This window comes from Sus scrofa, chromosome 3 (genome assembly GCF_000003025.6).
Source record: "Sus scrofa isolate TJ Tabasco breed Duroc chromosome 3, Sscrofa11.1, whole genome shotgun sequence".
Taxonomy (NCBI): Eukaryota; Metazoa; Chordata; class Mammalia; order Artiodactyla; family Suidae; genus Sus; species Sus scrofa.
Genome location: NC_010445.4, coordinates 30,252,910 through 30,273,848, shown reverse-complemented (window position 1 = coordinate 30,273,848; position 20,939 = coordinate 30,252,910). Strand labels below are relative to the sequence as shown.

At 46.9% G+C, this 20,939-nt stretch overlaps 1 protein-coding gene across 3 annotated transcripts in view; it reads left to right on the top strand.

Annotated features, from left to right (window-relative positions):
* The window catches only part of SHISA9 (shisa family member 9), a 306,320-nt gene continuing 286,429 nt past the window's right edge, over positions 1,049-20,939 (top strand). For all 3 annotated transcript variants that reach the window (XR_002342419.1, XM_021086588.1, XM_021086587.1), the window contains exons 1-2: positions 1,049-1,790; positions 17,649-17,776. Coding sequence is in view for 2 of the 3 variants with exons in the window: in XM_021086588.1 (XP_020942247.1) it covers positions 1,105-1,790; positions 17,649-17,776 (814 nt within the window). In the remaining variant the exon portion in view is untranslated. The remainder of the gene's footprint in view (positions 1,791-17,648; positions 17,777-20,939) is intronic.

Genomic DNA, 20,939 nt, shown 5'->3' with positions numbered 1-20,939 from the left:
CGGCAAAGAGTGACAAAGTGGCAGGTCAGGGGGCCTGCGAGAAGTCCCAAAGAATGACGTTCTGGGACAGGCCAGTGCCTCGGGCTTGGTCACTGCCTCTCCTTACCCCTGCATTTCTTTGACTTTAGTTCAGGCCGAGCCCCTCTCCAGGGTGCTTAACCCGGGCCCAGGCGCTTGCCACCCTGCCTTCTCAGCTCAACCTTGGTCCTCGCCTGGGCCCGGGAAGTTGAGCCAGCCGGGTGGCGCCTCTGGCAGGAGGGCACAGCTGGGGAAGGACAAGGCAGCCCCGCGCACCTGGGAGGGGCGATGCTGATCCGGCTGCACCCGAGTCTGTCTTGGAGTGGAAGCTACTTAGTCTGTCCCTAAACCTTTCGAGTCACCCTTACCCTGATGAGCCGACTCGAGCCGCAGCTCCTGCGCACGCACCCCGGGAAAAAGCCGCGGGCGGAGCCGCCTCTGCGCCCTGAACAGGTCTGAGCCACTGCTCCCGCCCAGAGAGGGCGCGGGAGGTCCCGCCGCCGTCCTCCACCTGCCGGGAAATCCGAGCTGTGCCTTCAGCCTCGGCGGCTGCGAGAGCTCGCTCCCCTCCACCCGCCAGCCCCGCTCAGCTTTGCACGCCCCCCAACTGGCTCCCGCCCGCCCGCCGGCCCGAGGCACCTCTCCTGCGCCCCCGCCCGCCTCGAGCTCGCGCCCGCCCCCTCCTCCCCCCTCCGCTCCCCCCGCGCCTCCTCTGCCCGCCCTCCTCCCCCTCCCCCTTCCCTCCTGCCCTCCCTTCATTCCACAAGTGTCGCTTCGCTCTCTCCGGCGCACTTGGCGAGCTGGAGAGGTGAGAGGGATCCTGTGAGCGGGCGCGGGGCGGCGAGTCCGGAGCCGCCCGCTGAGGGGAGGCGCGGAAGGAACGACTCGCCCTTGCTCTCCGGCCCCCGCCTCCCCCTGTAGCCAGCCGGACCTGCACCCCGTGCTTGCCCCCGCTCCTCCTCCCCCCGCCCGGCCCGGCGCGCTCCTCCCCGGCCGGCCCCTCGGCGCGCGGCGCGCTGGAGGCGAACGCGGGCTGAGCCGAGCGCAGTGGCCGCCGACCACCGAGCGCCCCGCGCCGCTCCCTGCATGTGCGGCCCGCGGCGGCTCGCAGCCCCCGGCAGCAGCCTCGGCAGCTTCGGCCGCGCCTCGAGAGGCGGCTGCAGCGGCTCCAGCAGCGGCCAAGTGGCCGAACCCGGGCTGGGAGACACGATGCGCCGCGTCCTCCGGCTGCTCCTCGGCTGCTTCCTCACCGAGCTGTGCGCCCGCGTGTGCCGGGCGCAGGAGCGAGCGGGGCACGGGCAGCTGGCGCAGCTGGGCGGCGTGGTGGTGCTGGCGGGGGGCAACCGCTCCGGGGCCGCCTCGGGAGAGGTCGGCGAGGGCGTGGGGGTCTCGGACGCGCCCCCGACCCGGGCGCCCACGCCGGACTTCTGCCGGGGCTACTTCGATGTCATGGGCCAGTGGGACCCGCCGTTCAACTGCAGCTCGGGCGACTTCATCTTCTGCTGCGGGACTTGTGGCTTCCGGTTCTGCTGCACGTTTAAGAAGCGGCGACTGAACCAGAGCACCTGCACCAACTACGACACTCCGCTCTGGCTCAACACTGGCAAGCCCCCCGCGCGCAAGGACGACCCCTTGCATGACCCTACCAAGGACAAGACCAATCTGATCGTTTACATCATCTGCGGGGTGGTGGCCGTCATGGTGCTCGTGGGCATCTTCACCAAGCTGGGGCTGGAGAAGGCGCACCGGCCCCAAAGGGAGCACATGTCCAGGTGGGCTGCCTCCCCCTCTCCCGCCTCCCCCCTTCGGGCGCCGTTCCCCTTCCACCTTCCGGGAGGCAATGGCGCTCCCCACCCCACCCTGGCCTCTCCGCAAGGGGATGTCTCCCGGGCAGCCAACTTGGGCTGAAAGCGCGGAGAGGGGGCGCTGGGCTCAGCACAGGTGTGGATAAGAGCGTGTGTGTGTGTGTGTGTGTGTGTGTGTGTGTGTGTGTTGTGGGGGTTGTCTCCAACCCCTTCGCCCTCTTGCCGCCCTCTCCCGCCGAGGATTGAAGCCGGCTTGAGACACAGACTGGGAGCCCCTGGCTCCGAAGTCTTAGGTTTTGGGCAGAGGGTCCAGCCTTCGGACTGCAGATACTAGCTCCTAGGTAAACAGAGGCCAGCAAGCCCGAAAGGGAAGGGGGGCGTGTGTGAGACCGCGCGCGCGTGTGTGCGGGAAGGAGGGAGGGAGGCAAGCAAGGAGTGTGTGCCGCCTGCAACTCATACGACTCGCGAAAATGTGGCGAGGGAGGTGGAGAGTGCGGGAGGGCGAGAACAAAAGCTTTGCTTGGAGCGGCCGCCTCGCTTTCCCCGAGCGCAATTCCCCTGGAATTGGGACCTTGCTGGTCCCCTCCCTCCCTTAACCCCCACGTCTCTCTCTCCCGTTGCCACCTCTTCTTGCCCGGGGCAGCTGCGTGCTGCGCCCAGTGCCCGGGCTAGCGCGGCCTTCCAGGTCTGGAGCCCCCCTCCCCGCGCGCCTTTACCCCCCAGCCGCCCTGATTCGTCAACTTTCCCTTTTGCCTTATTCATTATGCAAGTCCCAGCACGAGCAAGTCACAGCAGATGGGAAAAGGCATTTGGGAATTAATGGAGCTATTTGCCTTTTTCTTTTTTTCCCCCAAGTGTCTAAATCGATTCATACAACCTAGTAACTTTGGAGGCGGAGGATGCGGTGGCGAGGACGCAGCCTCCGGCTGGGCAGAGGCCAGGGGTTGGTATGAGGTCCGGGCGGGGTTGAAGAGTGGCAGGCGGCTTGCGAACAGCTGGATGACTGGGGTGCAGGGTTTATTCTCTTTCAGAATATGGGCTACAGAGTCGCCATGTGTCGCCCCTACACATACACACACACATACCCGGCCTGTGCGCGCGCGTGTGTCTGCACGCGCTCCGTGTGCCTGCCTAAAAAATCTCAACAAAGAGACCCACCAAAAATAGGAGAAGGAACATCACCACCTCACTAGTAATTACTTTCTATTTATACGCAGAGTATCCGATGATTTTTACCCCCCTAGACGGGAGGGATTTGGGGGACGAGGTGAGGAACTTCCTCTCGGCCTGGGTCCGCAGGGAGGTGTGGTTGGAGGGTGAGGTCTGGAAACCGCAGAAGTAAGCTCCCAGGGGATTCAAGAAAGCTCAAAAAGAGTAAAGCGCAGGCCCCGCCCACCTCCTGCAACCCCAGGGTGCCTGGTTGCCTACCCCACCTGCGCGGTGGTTTCACTCCCTTCTCCCACACCCGGCGCAGCCCTTGCCAGGGGTCTGTGTTAAGGTGAGAATGAGATATGGAAGCAAGCCTGCGGCAGCGACTGTTCCTTGGTAGGGAGATTCACCCGGGGATGGGTAGGCTGTCTTGCAGATTTCGGTGAATTCCTCTGCTCAAATCTCCTTTGAGCCCTTTGCAACCCGGGCTTAGAGGATCCCTTCTTGTTTTGGGGTGGGAAAGTGTGGAGGGGAGCAAACCTTTGGGCATCCATGGGAGAAAGTGTTGCGGTCTTCAGGCTGGCGGGGACTCCATTTCCTGGTCTTGCCCCCTTACAGCTCCGCTTACTCCAGCCCAGCAGGCTGCAGCCACATTCTTCTGCAGGTACCAGGAAAGGTCAGGAAAGGAATCTAGGGGTACCCAGTTCTGGGGAAATAGAGACTCAACACATTGTATACATTTCGGGAGTTCCAGAATGCAGCGGAAGTACATACTCCTGAAAGGATGATTGATTTTTACTGGCAACTCCCAAGCTATGGTTTTCAACCTTGGCTGATGTTTAGGGTCACCTGGAATGCTTTTTCACAAATTCTGTTGCCAGGGGCTGCACCCTAGATGGTTCAAATCAGAATTTCTAGGGTGGAGCCTCAGCAGCCATACTTTTGTAAAGCTCTCCAGGCTTTACAGTGTTCAGCCAATCACTGTCCAGGGAAAGGAAGTAACATTTGCTGAGCAAGTTCTGGGTGCCAGGCACTATACTAAGGGTGTGTGTGTGTGTGTGTGCACGCACACGTGTGTGTAAACATTGTCTCATTTACTTTGTACAGCTATGAGGCAGGTGCTATTTTAATTCTCACACAGGAGCAAATCATCGCTGAGGTTGGGTGGCTAGCTCAAGGTCACACAGAAAATTTTGCAATCCTTGGTCCCCTGGTTTCAGCTGTGTCTGGGGCAGACATTTTCAGCTTGAGCGAGTGGCAGAATTTGGGGAGCTTCTTAAAATGCACATCATCGAGTTTGGTCCAGAGAGATTCTGCATCCATCCATCTGGGCCTTAGAAATCATCATTCAACCACCTCCCTGAATGGTTCATGTGAGGTGGTCCACACTTGGAGAAACACTGGTCCAGATTTGGGAATCTTTTACTGGGTTGAGAATGGATGAATTCATCCAGTGTGACTCTTAGTTACTTTGTGTTGTTAGTTACCCCCTGTGTGTGTAGCCTTTATATGTATTTCTGTGGTCCTAAGGGCTGCCTCAGTACTTGCTGAGTGCATTCTGCTTTGCTGATGCAGTTAATCATCTCAAGTCTTAGCCACAACAATGGTCTCATTTACTTTTGCCCGCACTGGGCCCTGGGATGCTTGGGTGAGACCAGCACACCAAGCTTGGCATCAGAGAGGCTAGAGTGTGGTTTCCAGGTGAGATTAACCTGCTGGCCAGAGCTTGAGCATTCTAGGGTCACTAGGATGGGGAGTTTATTCTTATCAAAGTACCTCCTCCTCAAAGACTTGCAACATGTGCTGCTCTCACATCACACACTGACCGCTCCTGGTCACCAGCGTGCTTGTGTTTGGTGATGTCAGTTTCCAAGTTCAGAGTGCTGGGCACATTGCCTGCTTCCTTCTGAGCCGATTAGGGCTAAAAAGGGGGAAAGATAGCAATGAAGCATACTCAGGCCTCACCTGGGAAGTTAGGAGAACTATAAGATGCTCATTCAGCATCTGTAACAGCAGCCACATTCTATCACCATTTATCAGAGAAGAGGTGATTGAAAAAGGTGGCTGGCTTTAGGTACCAAACCATGCAGACACATTTTCTTTGGTCTACAAGGTATTTCTTTTCTTTTCTTTTCTTTTCTTTTTTTTTTTTTTTTTTTTTTGTCTTTTTTGTCTTTTTGCCCTTTATTGGGCCGCTCTCGCGGCATATGGAGGTTCCCAGGCTAGGGGTCTAATCGGAGCTGTAGCCACCGGCCTACACCAGAGCCACAGCAACGCAGGATCCGAGCCGCATCTGCGACCTACACCACAGCTCACGGCAATGCCGGATCATTAACCCACTGAGCAAGGGCAAGGACCGAACCCACAACCTCATGGTTCCTAGTCAGATTCGTTAACCACTGCGCTACGATGGGAACTCCAACAAGGTATCTCTATTTATGTATTTTTTTTTTTTTGTCTTCTTTTTTTTAGGGCTGCATCTGTGCCATAGGGAGGTTCCCAGGTGAGGGGTCAAATCTGAGCTGTAGCTGCTGGTCTATGCCACAGCCACAGCAATGCCAGATCCGAGCCGTGTCTGTGACCTACGCCACAGCTCAGGGCAATACTGGATCCTTAACTCACTGGGTAAGGCCAGGGATTGAACCTGCGTCCTCATGGATACTAGTCAGATTCATTTCCTGTGCCACAGTGGGAACTCCTATTTATGTATTCTTATTTTGAAGTTTTCCCTCAGTGTTTTATTGTGACACATTTTAAATATACAAAACACTTGAAAGAAGAATAAACATAAACTCCATTTTATATATCATTTATCTAGGGCAGGTTTTCTTCCCTTTGGCACCCTTTTTTATTTTTATTTTTTATTTTTTTTGCTTTTTTTGGCCACCCCATGGCTTATGGAGTTCCCGGGTCAGAGATTGAATCCAAGCCAGAGCTGTGATCTGTGCCACAGCTGTGGCAACACCAGATCCTTAACCCTCTGTGCGGGGCCAGTGATTAAACCCACATCCCTGCTGCTGCAGAGACACCATCGACCCTGTTGTGCCAGAGTGAGAACTCCCTGACTGGGATTCTTGACACTGGGGGCTGGAGGATAATTTGCTGTGGGGGGCTATCTTATGCATTGCAGGAAGTCTGGCTGCATCCCTGGACTCTACTCTCTAGGTACCAGTAACATCTTCCCCACGGTGGGGACAGTAAAAAGTGTCCTCAGACATTGACAGGAGTCATCCAGGGGAAGAATCACCTGCGGTTGGGAACTACGACTTTAGATAAAAAATTATTAGTATTTTATCATGCTTGCTTTATGGCTCGCTCTCTCTCTCTGAATGGCCTTCCTTCTTCCCTTCCTTTTCCCCCTCCTCTCTCTTTCCCTCCTTTCCTCCCTTGTTTTCCTTTGTTTTTTGGCTGCAGCATTTGAAAATAAGTTGCAGACATGACACTCCATCCTTAAATCCTTCAGCGTGGATCTCCTAAGAACAAGGACATTCTCCCACATAATACAATTCCAGTATCATACCCAAGAAAAAGAACAAAAATTCCATATCATCATCAAATAGCCCATTATATTACTGTTTTCCCCAGGCGTGTACCAGAAATGGCTTTTCAAGCTTGGTTTTTCAAACCAGGATCCAGGCAAGGCTCACTGTGTTTGGCTGTGAAATCTCTTTAGTCTCTAGTGTTTTAAGACCAACTTAGAACCAAATGCCAACCACTAAAAACTGGGAGGTTGACGCAGAAATCCAGATTTCTGATTTCTCTTGAGACATTGATAGGTCTGGTAATCCTGGGCCTGCATTTAAAAATGGGAGCTGTGTGGAGGTGTGCACGTGTATGCCTTAGTCACTTTGTTATGCAGCAGGAATGATCGCAGTCTTGTAAATCAACTGTGCTTTAGTGAAACCTAAAAAGATGAATGGCAGCTGTTGGTTGCTACTGAGTGGGGATGGTTCTCTTTTGGACCCTCTCGGGTTCATCCCAGGTGCCATTCTCTCCCCCCGCCCCTGGCCCCAGCCCATCTCTTAGTTATGTTGCCTGCAGTCCCCAGAGGGGCCACCAGGCAGATCTTAGCAGAAATGGACTCAAGTCTGATGGCTCCAGATGCAGTCTCAGTGCAGCCACTTAATAGCTGTGTGATTTGGGGCAGGTTTCTTCACCTCTCTGAGTCTCAGGTTCTTGTCTGTAAAATGGGATGATGACGGTCCCTATGTCATACATAGGCTTGTGTTGGGATTCGGGGGGAAAGTTCTTAGCACAGGCCCTGCCCTATGGTCACTGCTCAATGACTATCACCCTTTACCGTCATCCTTATTGTTGGAAATTTCTACTCGTTATCTCCTGAAGGGGATGATGGTGTGGTCTGAAACTCTGTGTATAGCCCTTGCTCTCCTATGTCTGTTTAGCTGTGTGACATTGGCCAAGTCTCGTACCTCTCTGGGCTTGCATTTAATCTTAGAAGAGGGGACGGCAGGTTCAGAAGAGGCGAGGTGACAGTGGACGATTACCCTAGATGCATTTCCAGTGTTAGCCTAGATGATGTTGAAGAATACTTGCTGGTTTGGTTATTTTACATAAACTTCTGTGTAAATTCTCCTGACTTTTCGTGCCCCTCCCAAGGAGGTCAGCCTTAAGATAGGCACAGATTGCTCTCCAAGAGCATGTGTAAGCCCCTGGCCACTGGAGTTGAACTTCAGGTCCAGACATTCTGTGGCCTTAGCCCTGGTGCCTGACCGCTAGGCTACACTGCCTTGGAGCAAAACCATGCAGGACTGGAATCTCTGCAGCATCAGGGCCAGTTCAAGGAGCCGCTGTCAGATCAAGACTAAGAATGTTTTCTGCATCTGCCCCTGGCAGGGCCAGCCCTCTTGGCGGAGGCATTGGTGAGAAATGACCTTGGGGGCAGGGATGCATGTTTGAAGCTCTCTGCACTTGAAGTCAGTAGGGAACATATGTCATTATTTTGCCCACCTTCAACAGAATCACAAATCCAAGTGGCAAATTACATAGCACAATGGCCTGTGTGTTTTTCAAACATGCTTCATAGGAGCTGAAGCCTCTTGCGAAGAAATGGCATCAAGTGATAAATGTTCTTCCTTCCTTAGCCTTTTCTCTCTTGTTCCAATCTCCCTTTTACTTCCCCTTTTTCTTACCCATTGGTGGTTATCCTGTGGCTTCCACCAGCTCCCCAGGCTGGAGAAACCCATGAATGCATATATTATTGGCCATGGAAAAGTCTCTAAATGACTTTTCCTTGCAGAACATGTTTGCTTCATTTCGGGCACCAAGTGCTTGCATTTAAAAAATCAACTTCATTGGGGTCTAATTTACACAAGAAAATGCACACACATTTATGTGTACAGTTTGATGAGCTTGGGTGAATGTCTACACCTGTGTAAACCACTGCACCAGAAAGTTATTGCATGTCTATTGCCCTTAGATCCTTGAAAAATAAATGATGTTTCTGGTGCAAAAGGCAATTCTCAGGAATCCTATTCCATTGTTTGAAAGTCAGAATGTAGTTTAGACCTTGGAACCCCTAGAGACTTTGGAGTAAGATGCTGGACCTCTGAGCTCTGTTTGGAAATGTTGGGGTCTTTTATTTGCTCACTGTAATTGGGAAGAAAAGGGATGCAGCCTTTTCTTTTAGTTCCTCAAATATGCCAAGCTCATTGCTGCCTTAGAGTTGTGTTGGCTTTGCCTCAGCTTCTCTGACTGGCTCCTCCTCAACATTCAGGTCTCAGTTCAATGTCACCTTCTCTGAGAAGCTGTCCCTGACCAGCCAGCCTTACTTATCAGTGCCCCCCTGTCCCCTCCAGCCCATCACTCAATGTTATTTGCTTCATTTCACATTAGAGTCTGAAACGAACTTACTAATGGACTGGTTTACTAGTTTATTATCTGTCTCCATCCATTCTCTTTCACAGTAAGGCCTGCAAGGATGCTAACAGCTCCCCCACCCCGCCCTGGTATAACCTGATTGCCTAGGACAGTACTTGGCCCATAGGAATTCTTCTGATTTCTGATATCCTGGTTTACTTGACATAAGAACATATCTCCTTGTTCAGTCCTTTGTTTGCCCATTCGTATATTCATTCAATAGGTATTTATTGATTACCTACAATATATCTAGCACTGGGCTGAGAGCTATGAGAGGGCAGTGGATAGAGCAGGCACAGAGCTGACAGCCAGATGGCAGGGGGAAGGTGGCACACAAATAAATCATGTGAAGTGATACCAAGTTGCACCTTATGAAATTGCCAATATTCCATCATCTTCAACCTCAAAAATGGCAAATTTTTTTTGTGTCTTTTTAGGGCCACACCTGCAACATATGGAGGTTCCTAGGCTAGGGGGATAGGGGTCGAATCAGAGCTTAAGCTGCCGGCCTACGCCACGGCCACAGCAACACCACATTGGAGACGAGTCTGTGAGCTACACTGCAGCTTGCGGCAGTGCGGGATCCTTAAACCACTGAGTGGGGCCAGGGATTGAACCCGCATCCTCATGGATACTAGGTGGGTTTTTTACTGCTGAGCCACAGCGGGAACTCCAAATATGGCAATGTTTCACATAATGATTGGAACTGGATTAAAGGATATCAAGAAAAAGTGTAGTTTCTTCAATATGGTGCCTATATTAGGGTTCTCCAGAGAAGGAGAACCTATAGGAGATCTATCTATCCATCTATCTATTGATTTATTGTGCAGAATTTCCTCTTTCTAATAGAGGCTAGGAGGTCCAAAATCTGCAGAGTCAATGTCCCAGTTTGAGTCTGAAACCTGGTAGGTTGCTATAGAACTGGGATGTGCTGACATCCCTGTTTGAGGGCCATCGGGCAGAAAAATTCTTTCTTACTTGGGGCGATGTTCAGCCTTTTGTTCTATTCATGCCTTCAACTTGTTGGATGAAGCCCACCCATATTTATGTGGGGCATTCTGCTTTCCTGAGTCTGTCAACCTCTAAGTGTTAATCTTATCCAAAAATGCCCTCTCTGGTACATTCAGAATAATGTTGGACCAAATCTTTGGGTACCTTGTGGCACCCAGTCAAGCTGACACAAAATTTACTGTCACAGAACCTTTAGGATCTTGGTCTTCAGAGTGTGGCCTGTGGACCAGCAGCCGAGAGGGAGCTGGTCATTTTGGGAGCTTGAGTAGAATCTCAGGCCCTGCCCTGAATCAGAATCTGTATCTAAACAAGATGGCCTAGGTAATCTGAACGCACATTTAACTTTGAGAAGCACCAAACTATGTGCCACACATAAACACCAATTCCTTGGGTATATATTTGGCTTGTAGCACATAGCTTGTCCTTTCCATTATCTAATTCACTAATTTTTAAAAACATGTCCCTCTTTAAAAAAGATTTATTGGCGTATAGTTGACTTACAATGTTGTATTCGTTTCAGGTGTGCAGCAAAGTGAATCCGTTATAAATATATATATGTATATATATATATATATATCTCCATCCTTTTTTTGGTCATATAGGTTGTTACAGAATATTGAGTAGATTTCCCTGTGCTATGCAGTAGGTCCTTGTTTGTTATCTATTTTAGGTGCAGTAGTGTGTATGTGTTAAGCCATCCTTATAACTTGTCCCTCCCCCCACTCCCTACCATGGTTTCCCCTTTGGTAACCATAAGCTTGATTTCAAAGTCTGTGAATTTGTTTCTGTTTTATAAATAAGTTCTTTCGTATCATTTTTATTAGATTCCACTATAAAAACATGTCCCTATTTGTAACATGTGTTGTAGTATGCACTCCAATGCATGCATGTTTGTTTTACTCCTAAGTATATGCACACACTAGCAAACAGTTATGAGGTACACTACAAAGGCTACATAAGAACGGAAATTTGAAACTGAGCTGAAGGTGAAATAAATATTTACATTTTGTTGCTAACGGTGATGACTTCATGCAATCATTTGCTCACATCTTAGAGCCTAACATGTAGTAAGGATGAAACTCAGCATTCATAAATAAATCCATAGTTTGAATATTCTTCACAAGAGCTTTGATTATATTCGGGTGACTTCATTTTGATCCAAATGGATCATCATTAAAAATTTTATTATTATGATTATTTTGGTCTTTTTAGGGCCACACCCATGGCATATGGAGGTTCCCAGGCTAGGGGTCGAATTAGAGATACAGCTGCTGACCTACACCACAGGCAGATCTGAGCCGTGTCTGCGACCTATGCCACAGGTCACAGCAACGCTGGATCCTTAACCCACTGAGCAAGGCCGGGGATCAAACCTGTATCTTCATGGATACAAGTCAGATTTGTTTACGCTGAGCCACAATGGGAACTTCAAAAAAAATTATTTTTATTAAAGTATAGTTGATTTATAGTGTTGTGTCAGTTTCTGCTGTACAGCATAGTGACCCAGTCGTACATATAATGCATTCTTTTTCTCATATTATCTTCCATCATGGGCTATCCCAAGAGACTGGATAGAGTTCCCTGCGCTATACGGTAGAACCTCATTGCTTCTCCATTTTAAATGTAGCAGTTTGTATCCACCAACCCCAAACTCCCAGTCCATCCCATTCTCTCCACCCCCTTGGCTTAACCTTGTGAGAAACTGTTGAAGAGGCGAGTCCAGTCTGTCATTTTCCTGTGCTTATTTCATCAGTGTTGTCTCCAGGCTGTGGTTTTGTTATGGGGAACATTTTAAAGCCAGATATCCACATAGTCATGTTTAGCTTAGTGAAGTAGGTACCTTGCCTGCAGATCCCCTTTAGGGGTGCACAAACTGCAGTACAGATGATGGGCCAGAATGATGGTACCACTGTCAGCCACCCTTTGTGGTCCAGGATTCCCGATTCTCACCATCTGACCAGAGTATTCCAAGTGCACCAGCATGGATTCACATATTAAATTCCTTTTCATTTTTAATAGCTAAAGACATTACACAGAAGTTCTCATATTTCCTTCCCCCATGCAAAATTATCGTAGGCAGTCCCTGAGTGCGTGAACCACATCTTGAAGACTCCTTGTCCAAGATATAGAGGCTCAAAGAATCCCCTTCTCCTCCACCTGCTCTGGGGAGGGCTAGGTGGGGAAAAAGTACCCTTGGCTTTTGGGTGAATTCGGTGAATTTTGGCACTCAGAAGCAGCTCAGGGAATCTGCTGATGGCAGTGCTGACCAAGTTCATGGACAACCATTCTGATCACTTCCTCTGCTGTCCTCTTGCAAGTCTGAATATCTTGAAAATTTGGGGAGACTCCTAAGAGAATCTGGTGAAAGCTATGGCTTCTTGTTCAAGAAGAATGCAGAAAAAATTTCCATTCAGTTCCAGAAGGATTCGAAGATCCCCTGAAGCGCATATAAAGAACCTGTTCAGAAGAGGGAAAAAAGCATATATATATGTGTGTGTGTGTGTGTATATATATATATATATTTATTTATTTATTTATTCATTAATTTTTTTTGTCTTTTCTAGGGCCGCACCTGTGGCATATGGAGGTTCCCAGGCTGGGGTCGAATCAGAGCTGTAGCCACCGGCCTATGCCACAGCCACAGCAACGTGGGCTCCCAGCCACGTCTGCACCTACATCACAGCTCATGGCACCGCTGGATCCTTAACCCACTGAGCAAGGCCAGGGATTGAACCCTCAACCTAACCGTTCCTAGTCGGATTCGTTAACCGCTGAACCACGAGGGGAACTCCAAGGGATATTTGTTTTTAAGGCATCTGCCCATTGTTTAAAACACTTGGAGTTTCAGGCCCTCCTTTCTGCACAGAGTAGAAAGGAGCCTGAACTCTTATTTCAGAGACATTCAGGATTGTATTTCACTCTCTCCACTGATTACCTGGGTTAGCCTGGGCAGTTTTTCAGCCTGGAAAATGGGTTCCACACCTTGTAATGCTCTCCTTGTTTGCCATAGTCCATGTCCCTCAGACACTGGAACTGTTTCCTGCCTCATGGCCTTTGCACTTCCTTCCCTCTCTGCATGGAATATTCCTTCCCCATTTTCTTTTTCTTTTTCTTTTTCCCCCCTGTTTTGGCTGTCCTGAAGCATAGGGAGTTCCCCAGGCCAGGGGTCAGATCTGAGCCGCAGCTGCAACCTACCCCAATGCCAGATCCTTTAACCCACTGTGCTGGCCGGGGATCAAACCTGTATCCTGGTGCTGCAGAGACACTGCTGATCCCTTTGTGCCACAGCAGGAACTCCTGGAATATTCTTTCATCCTCTTTATGTGACCAGCTCCATCTCATGGTTCAGGGCTCCACTCAAATGTCACCTCCTCAGGAAGGCTTTTCCTGATCACCTCGTCTCTCTGTTTATTTAGAATTTTTTTTTTAAATTGTACAATTTAGTGGTTTTTTAGTATATTCAGAAATTTGAGCAACCATCACCACTGTGTAGTTCTAGAACATTTTCATCATCCTAAAAGTAACCCCCTCACTCATTCGCAGCCACTTCCCATTTCCCCCTCCCATGCTCCCAGCTCCTGGCAACCCATGACTACTTTCCGTCTCTGAGGATCTTTGTATTCTGAACATTTTATGTACATGGAATCATGTAGGATATGGCTTTGTGTGTGTGGCTTCTTTCACTGCACATCATGTTTCCAGGTTTCATTCATGTTGTAGGAGGGATCACAACTTCATTCCTTTTTGTGGCTGAATAATGTTCTATTCCCTGCAACATTTATTTTTATTTTATTTTTTTTAAATTTCCCCAATACATTCTTTTTTTTTTCCTTCTGTACAGCATGGTGACCAAGTTACACATACATGTATACATTTTTTTTTCTCACATTATCATGCTCCATCATAAGTGACCAGACATAGTTCCCAGTGCTACCCAGCAGGATCTCACCTTTTTTTTTTTTTTTGTCTTTTTAGGGCTACACCTGTGGCATATGGAAGTTCCCAGGCTAGGGGTCCAGTCAGAGCTGCAGCTGCCGGCCTACACCTGTGGCATATGGAAGTTCCCAGGCTAGGGGTCCAGTCAGAGCTGCAGCTGCCGGCCTACACCACAGCCACACCAATGCTAGATCCAGGCTGCATTTGTGACCTGCACTGCAGCTTGCAGCAACCCAGGGTCCTTAACCCACTGAATGAGGCCAGGGATTGAACCTGTATCCTCACAGACACTAGTCAGGTTCTTCACCTGCTGAGCCACAACAGGAACTCCTCATATAAGACATTTCATTGATCAGCTCATCAGTCGATTTGGGTTGTTTACACTCCCCGTGAACACATTTTGTTTATCAGCTCCTCAGTTGATTTGGGTTGTTTGCACTTTTTGGCTACTGTGAATACTGCTGCTATGTACCCGTTTGTCTTGATCATGTCATACTTTATTTTTGCAGCCCTTGTTTATTTAACACATATTTTAAATTTTTATTATTTATTTAATGCATATTTTAAAAATCCTCTGTCCTAGACCATAAGTTCCATGAAGGCAGTAACCTTGTCCATCTTGTCCTCTTCTGTACCCTTGGCTAGGGCCTGGCACCTAGTAAGCAGTAAATATTTGTTAAATGAATGAATGGGAGCTCTGATTCTTTTGTCTCTTAGCAGACTCAGTCTTTCCCCTAATTCATGTGGAATCTTTCTGTGTTGACCTGTGTCTCACATCTGTCTCTTCTTTTTTTTTTTAATTACTCAATGAATATTATTATGTTTATAGTTGTACAACAATCATCACAACCACATTTTATAGCATTTCCATCCCAAACCCTCAGTGCATCCCCCCACCCCCAAACCAGCTTCATTTGAAAACCATAAGTTTTTCAAAGTCTTTGAGTAAGTATCTGTTCTGCAAAGAAGTTCATTGTGTCCTGTTTTTAGATTCCACATGTAAGTGATAGCATTTGATGTTGATGTCTCATTGTCTGACTGACTTCACTTAGCATGGTAATTCTAGGTCCATCCATGTTGCTGCAAATGCCATTATTTCTTTCCTTTTAATGGCTGAGTAATATTCCATTGTGTATATGTACCATATCTTCTTTATACACTCCTCTGTCAATGGACATTTAGGTTGTTTCCACATCTTGGCTATTGTAAATACATCTGTCCCTTGTCATTACCTGTGTTTCTTGGCTATTTGCCCCATCCTCCTGTGAGCAACCATTCCCCCCAAGCTCAGGGCCTTTATTTCCTTAACACAGACTCACAGACTGCCTGTGAAAATGCAGAAGCTGGGCCCCACTCCTGGAGTTCCTGAGTCAGCAGGTCAGGTCGGGGTGGATCTGAAAATCTGCACTTTCACGAATTCCCGTGTGATGCTGCTGCAGCTGGTTGGCTGACGCCTGTTTGAGAATCATTACTGTAGTGGGGTAAATCTCAGCAGGCAGACTGGGTCCGCTGGTACATGGGGGCCTCACCTTCCTTCTCTGCCTCCCTTGATGTGGGCTTGGAGGGTTCCCATTAGTTGAGAACATCTGGATATACCCTAAAACATGGCAGGATCCCTTGTAGGTATGTGCCCTGGAGAATCTCTCCCTGGTCCAAGAGGAGGCCTGGATGAGGGTGTTTAGTGTAGTGTTGTTCATAGAAGCAGGCTGCTGGTGACCATCTAGGTGTCCCTAGTCAGGGATATAGATATGCTGGGCTGATCTGCTGGATCGCCATGGATGCTTCAGCAGGCATCCATTCTGATTGCGGAGTTCCTCCACCCCATGAAACAGCTGGATGCTTCAGCTGCCATCCTTTCTGATTGGACACTTCCTCTGCTGTACTAGTTGTTTCATATTGAGACAGTTATCTCTGCAGGTAAGTGAAATATAGGGGAATAATAAGCAGCAGTTGCAAGTGAGTGAAAGATACACATATATACAGCAATAGCTACCATGTTATACAGTTGACTCTTGAACAGCATGGATTTGAACTGCGTGGGTCCATTTATACACTTTTTTTTTTCAACAGTAAATTCTGCAGGAATTCCTGGTGGTTCATCTGGTTAAGGATCCTGCGTTGTCACTGATGTGGCATGGGTTGAATCCCCTGGCCTGGGAACTTTCACATGCCAAGGGCACAGACAAAAAACAAACAAACAAACAAACAAAAAAAAACCAAAAACATTAAATTCTGAAATATTATGTGATTTGTGGCTGATGGTCTCTGTGGATGTGGGATATGAAAGGACTGTGAATAAGGAAGAACTGAATATAAGGAGGGCTGATTATGAATCACAGGCACATTTTTGACTGTGCCCCTAACCCCTGCATTATTCAAGGTCCAGTGTATCTCTATTAAGAATATTTAGACCTCTAAAGAAACACATGGAGGTAGACAAAGAGGAAAAACAATGGCTTGGTGATAACCGACCTTAGGTGCATATCTGTTTGATAGTTATCTCTGCTCTGTTTTATGTGCGAACACCAAGCTTCTTTCCTAAGCTGATATTTGATTGTGAAGGTCACTTTTATAAGTTGAGTTGTGCTCCCTCCCAAAAGATATGTTGAAGTCCTAACTAGCCCCCTTCCCTGGAATGTGGCCTTATTTGGAAAAAAGAGGGTTGCAGATGTAGTTAGTTAAGATAACGTCATAATGGATGGGCCCCTAATCCAATATGTCTGGTGTCCTTATAAGAAGATATTCTGTGAAGACAGACACACAGAGAGAATGCTCTGGGGAGACGGAGGCAAAGACTGGAGCAAAGCAGCTGCAAACCAATGCAGACCAAAGATTTCCAGCCCAAGCTAGAAAGAGGCAAGAAAGGATTCCCCTATAGGCTTCTGAGGCAGCTTGGCCCAGCTAACACCTTGATTTTGGACTTGTAGCTTCTAGAGCCATGATTCAATACATTTCTGTTGTTTTCAGTCACCTAGTTTGTGGTCCTTTGTTATAACAACTCTCAGAAACTAATACAGTCACTTAAACATCCCTAGCTTTTTTCCTTATTTGTGAAAGAGTGATAGGAGTATTGACCCTTGGGTAAATGTCAAGGGGATTAAATACGGTGATAAAAAGAAAAGGGCCTGAAACACATCTGATCCCCCAGGTTCTATGCTTTCCCTCCATCCCCCTGCTGATTAAGAGGGACCCCAGCATGGCATGTGACGGTTCACACCAAATCTCCACAGCTGCAGGAAACCCAGTGCAGTGTGAAGGGCTGTGACTAGAGACTCTGGTTCAAATCCCTGTGCTACCAGTTACTGGCTATGTGACCTTGAGCAGATTAATTCACCTCTCTGAGCCTTTGTTTACTCATCTGCAAAGAAGGTATTGTAACCCACATAAGGTGTTAATATGCTGCTTGTTGAATTAAGGCATATAATGTGACTGGTGCTATAGCATCTCGCTTATGGTAGGTACTCAATAAATGGGTCATTGCTGGACATGATGTGTTGATACCTAGGGTTAGTTATAAAGGGAGACTAAACTTGTGGGGGTGCAGGCACGTTACATATATTAATCACTTAATCCTCTCAACCACTCTATCAGGTGTTATCCGATAGTTACCACTGCTATTACACAGCCATCGTGAGAAGCACATAGACTCTTTTTCATGAGGTCCTTATGTAATCTCTATTTGTCTTGATCTTATTTGCCTACTTATGTCTTTTTCTTCCCTCCAGCTCTAAGTAGAATGGCAGCTCCATGAAGGAAAGGCATCTTGTCTTTTGTTTATAAGCCCAGTGCTCAGAGCAAGCAGGTGCCAGTTATTGTTTTGAATGAGTAGATTTAAATTCTCTCTTCTTTCAGGGCCCTTGCGGATGTCATGAGGCCCCAGGGCCACTGCAACCCTGATCACATGGAGAGAGACCTCAACATCGTGGTCCACGTCCAGCATTATGAGAACATGGATACCAGAACCCCCATAAACAATCTCCGTGAGTACAGCTGTGCAATCCGTTTCCAGTCCCATGTGGTGGCCATGTGGTGCTTCCACCTCCAGATTTCATGATGTGTGTTTTAGGCCATCAAGAGCTTCTCTTTGGTGACTAAGAAGTTTTCGTTTATCTCTCTTGGTTCAAACCATGTGTGGCATCATCAGATTTCACCTGGTTTGATGCTCTGTTAAAGAGTGATCTGCTTGGTTGCTTTCTCATGGTTGGTTCTTTTATTAACTAATAGCCTATTGGGGTGGTTCATCTTGGTTGATCTATTAACTAATGGTCCTCATGGTTGGTTCATCATGGTTGGGTACTTAGTTAACCAATGGATTACTTGGTTGATTCATCTTAGATGCTAAGTCTGCTGGCTAACCCAATTTGCTGGTTCATCCTGACTGGATGATCTCTTAACCAATGGTTCATTCATTTATCTGTCTGCCTCGTGAGTTAGATCAGTTGTGACTTTTAGGTTTCATGCTGCTTTCAGTTAACAGATACTGGTTCAGAAGAATTAGATTTATGTTTCATAAAGCTAGAGTTTCATAGCTATAGCCCACAAACTCTGTGTGTGTGCATGGACACGTGTGTGTATGCATATGTGTGTGTGGGGTGTCCAGTTATGTTAGTTTGGGGTGTGCATGTGTGATTCAACAGCATCAAATTGTTCCATTGTTCTTCCAGGAAGAAAAAAAGCTGCATTCTCTATTGTGTTTCAATAGGTATTCTTTAGCTGATAGAGCATACATGGGAACCTCAATATGGTCCCCCCAAGTTTCTTTCTTTTCAAAGGTCTGTATACATACATACATTACGGAGGTGATAACACTAATAGGAGTGGGGAAAAACAAGATTGTTTCATTTTTGACAGTACTGTACTACCATGGTTATTCCTAGCAATTATGTTTTCAAGTAACCCCCACATTAAAGTAATGTGGAGGGCTTGGTTTAAAAGAACAAAAGCCAGACACTTCAAAGGATGCATTCAGTTGTGGCTGGAGGTTCTTAAAAACAGAAACAGTTCTGGCATTGCACATTTTCTAGTCTGGGTCGCCTTTGCTAAAGTTCCACCAGAAGTTGCATTGGTGTTTTATTTGCCGAATCATAGTCTTGGACTGTTTGGTTGAAATGTTCATGCTCAACAGTTAGAGGAATAAACCTGTGGGATCTGACTTGGGTAATGCAAATTCTCTGATTCTGCATGGTGATCATTGTTCACGGCCTTGGAATGTTTCAGTATGTTTGCAAAGTCATTGTGTACATGGTTTGAAAATAGGTTTGAAATGAGTAAAATGTCTTAGGTTTCATTATATTAAATAATTTGATATTATTTATGGATTGGATCATAAGATGATAGGAGAAATTGTCATATTTTAAAGCAAAATACACCAGCTGTTGCAAGTTTTATGACTAAATCTCACAGCCCCAAAAGATATGATAAATTGCGCTCTGATGTGGCAATTGCTATACCCAGTTCTGGCTTTGATGGAAATGAGCACGTTCTCTTTCAGAATGCACTGGGAAATAAGTTGAACCTAGGTATAAGTGGGTTCCAAACCTCGTAAGCAAGTGATTGTGACCATGGAGTAGAGAAAGCTGAAATGGTGTTGAGTCCCTGACTGTAAAAGGCAGCTGTTAAAAGTTTCTTATTTGAAGTTTTAATCATTAGGATGATTTTGAATCAGCACTCAGATGAATCACAGACTCATTGAAGTCACCCAAGACTCACTGTTCCATCAAGTAAGAGGGCAGACGACATTGAAGAATCTTGCTTTAGTAGGGATTTTTTTTCCAAGTTGTATTGAAAATAAATTACTGTTCAGAGATAGGTGTCTAGGCACTGAGTGGTTCAGAAATCTCTTGGGACAGGATAACTTGGTTTATTTATGATTCTTGCTTTTAGTTTATATTTGTGCTTCAGTAATCCATACTTTATACCAAGAAAAAATGTGTCTTGTGATATTCTACTGGATGGAATTACACCAGGGCATTCCTGGTAAGCTGCAGGGGAGAATTTCAGATGTAACATTACAAAGAATGCATTTTCATAAGAATTACCATAGTTTTTTTTTTCTTTATTTTGTTTGGCTGCACCCTTGGCATGTGGAAGTTCCTGGGCCAGGGGTCAAATCCTTGCCACAGGTGCAACCTGCACCACAGCTGTGGCATCACTGATCCTTAACCCACTGCTCCACAATGGAACATTCAGAATTACCATAGATGTTAATTTAATATACTCTGGCTAGATTGGTCCAATACCCATTTATTTGTGTTTTTGGGAATATCTAGAAAAGAAGCATATAGCTTTTCCACAGATTTATATTAATATGTTTAATTTATGTAACAAATTAATTTAGTAGTTCATAATGATAATATTTCCTTGTAATGATTTGTTTGTCTTTTTATTGATTTATAGGAGCTATTTATATATTGAAGACACATGGGGAAATTTTCTTGTTCAGAAGAAAAAATGATTTGGGGAGTTTACTGAGAAGATAGGACTAAATGACCAATATTTATCAGTTATTAAGGGTTCAAGAAGCCAGGCAGTTACCAGGCCCCGCTGTGGCCATTAGAGAACTAGGAGAGAAGGAATACAGTCTGATAAAAGTAGGACCAGCTTTTGATGCCAGAATTAGAATGCATGCATTGAATATAAAACCTTTTTCTGGACATTAGGGAGCTACAAAGACTCACCACTATAAAAATGGAAAGACGTATCTCTTTGTGATACAGTAAGAAGGGGCACATCTTGCCATTTTTAGGATGTTTTTCTTCACTAAACATTCAAGTTACCAGATTTGACTGGAAATTCTATAGTCCCAACTTAAATGCTATTTTCATCTCTGTTCAATGACCTGCTTGACTTTGCTTTAAGAGAATCATCATCTCCATCTACTTATCTCTCCTCCTCTTTCCTTTATGCTTTGTTCAAATGCTGAGAGAATCAACAGTCTAGAAATCTGGATATTTGGATGGAGGAGAGCAGATAAAGGCTAGGGTGAAGGCAGATAGGGAGGAGAAAGCTTCAAGAGGGGAAAATTTTGTCCCCCTTTCATCAGTCTCCTGTGGTTGAATTTGCCTGTGATATGCTGGAGTTGCCTTTCCATCTGAAGATGGATTTTTTCTGCAGCAGATGCCGTTCACGGTCTTTCCAGGCATT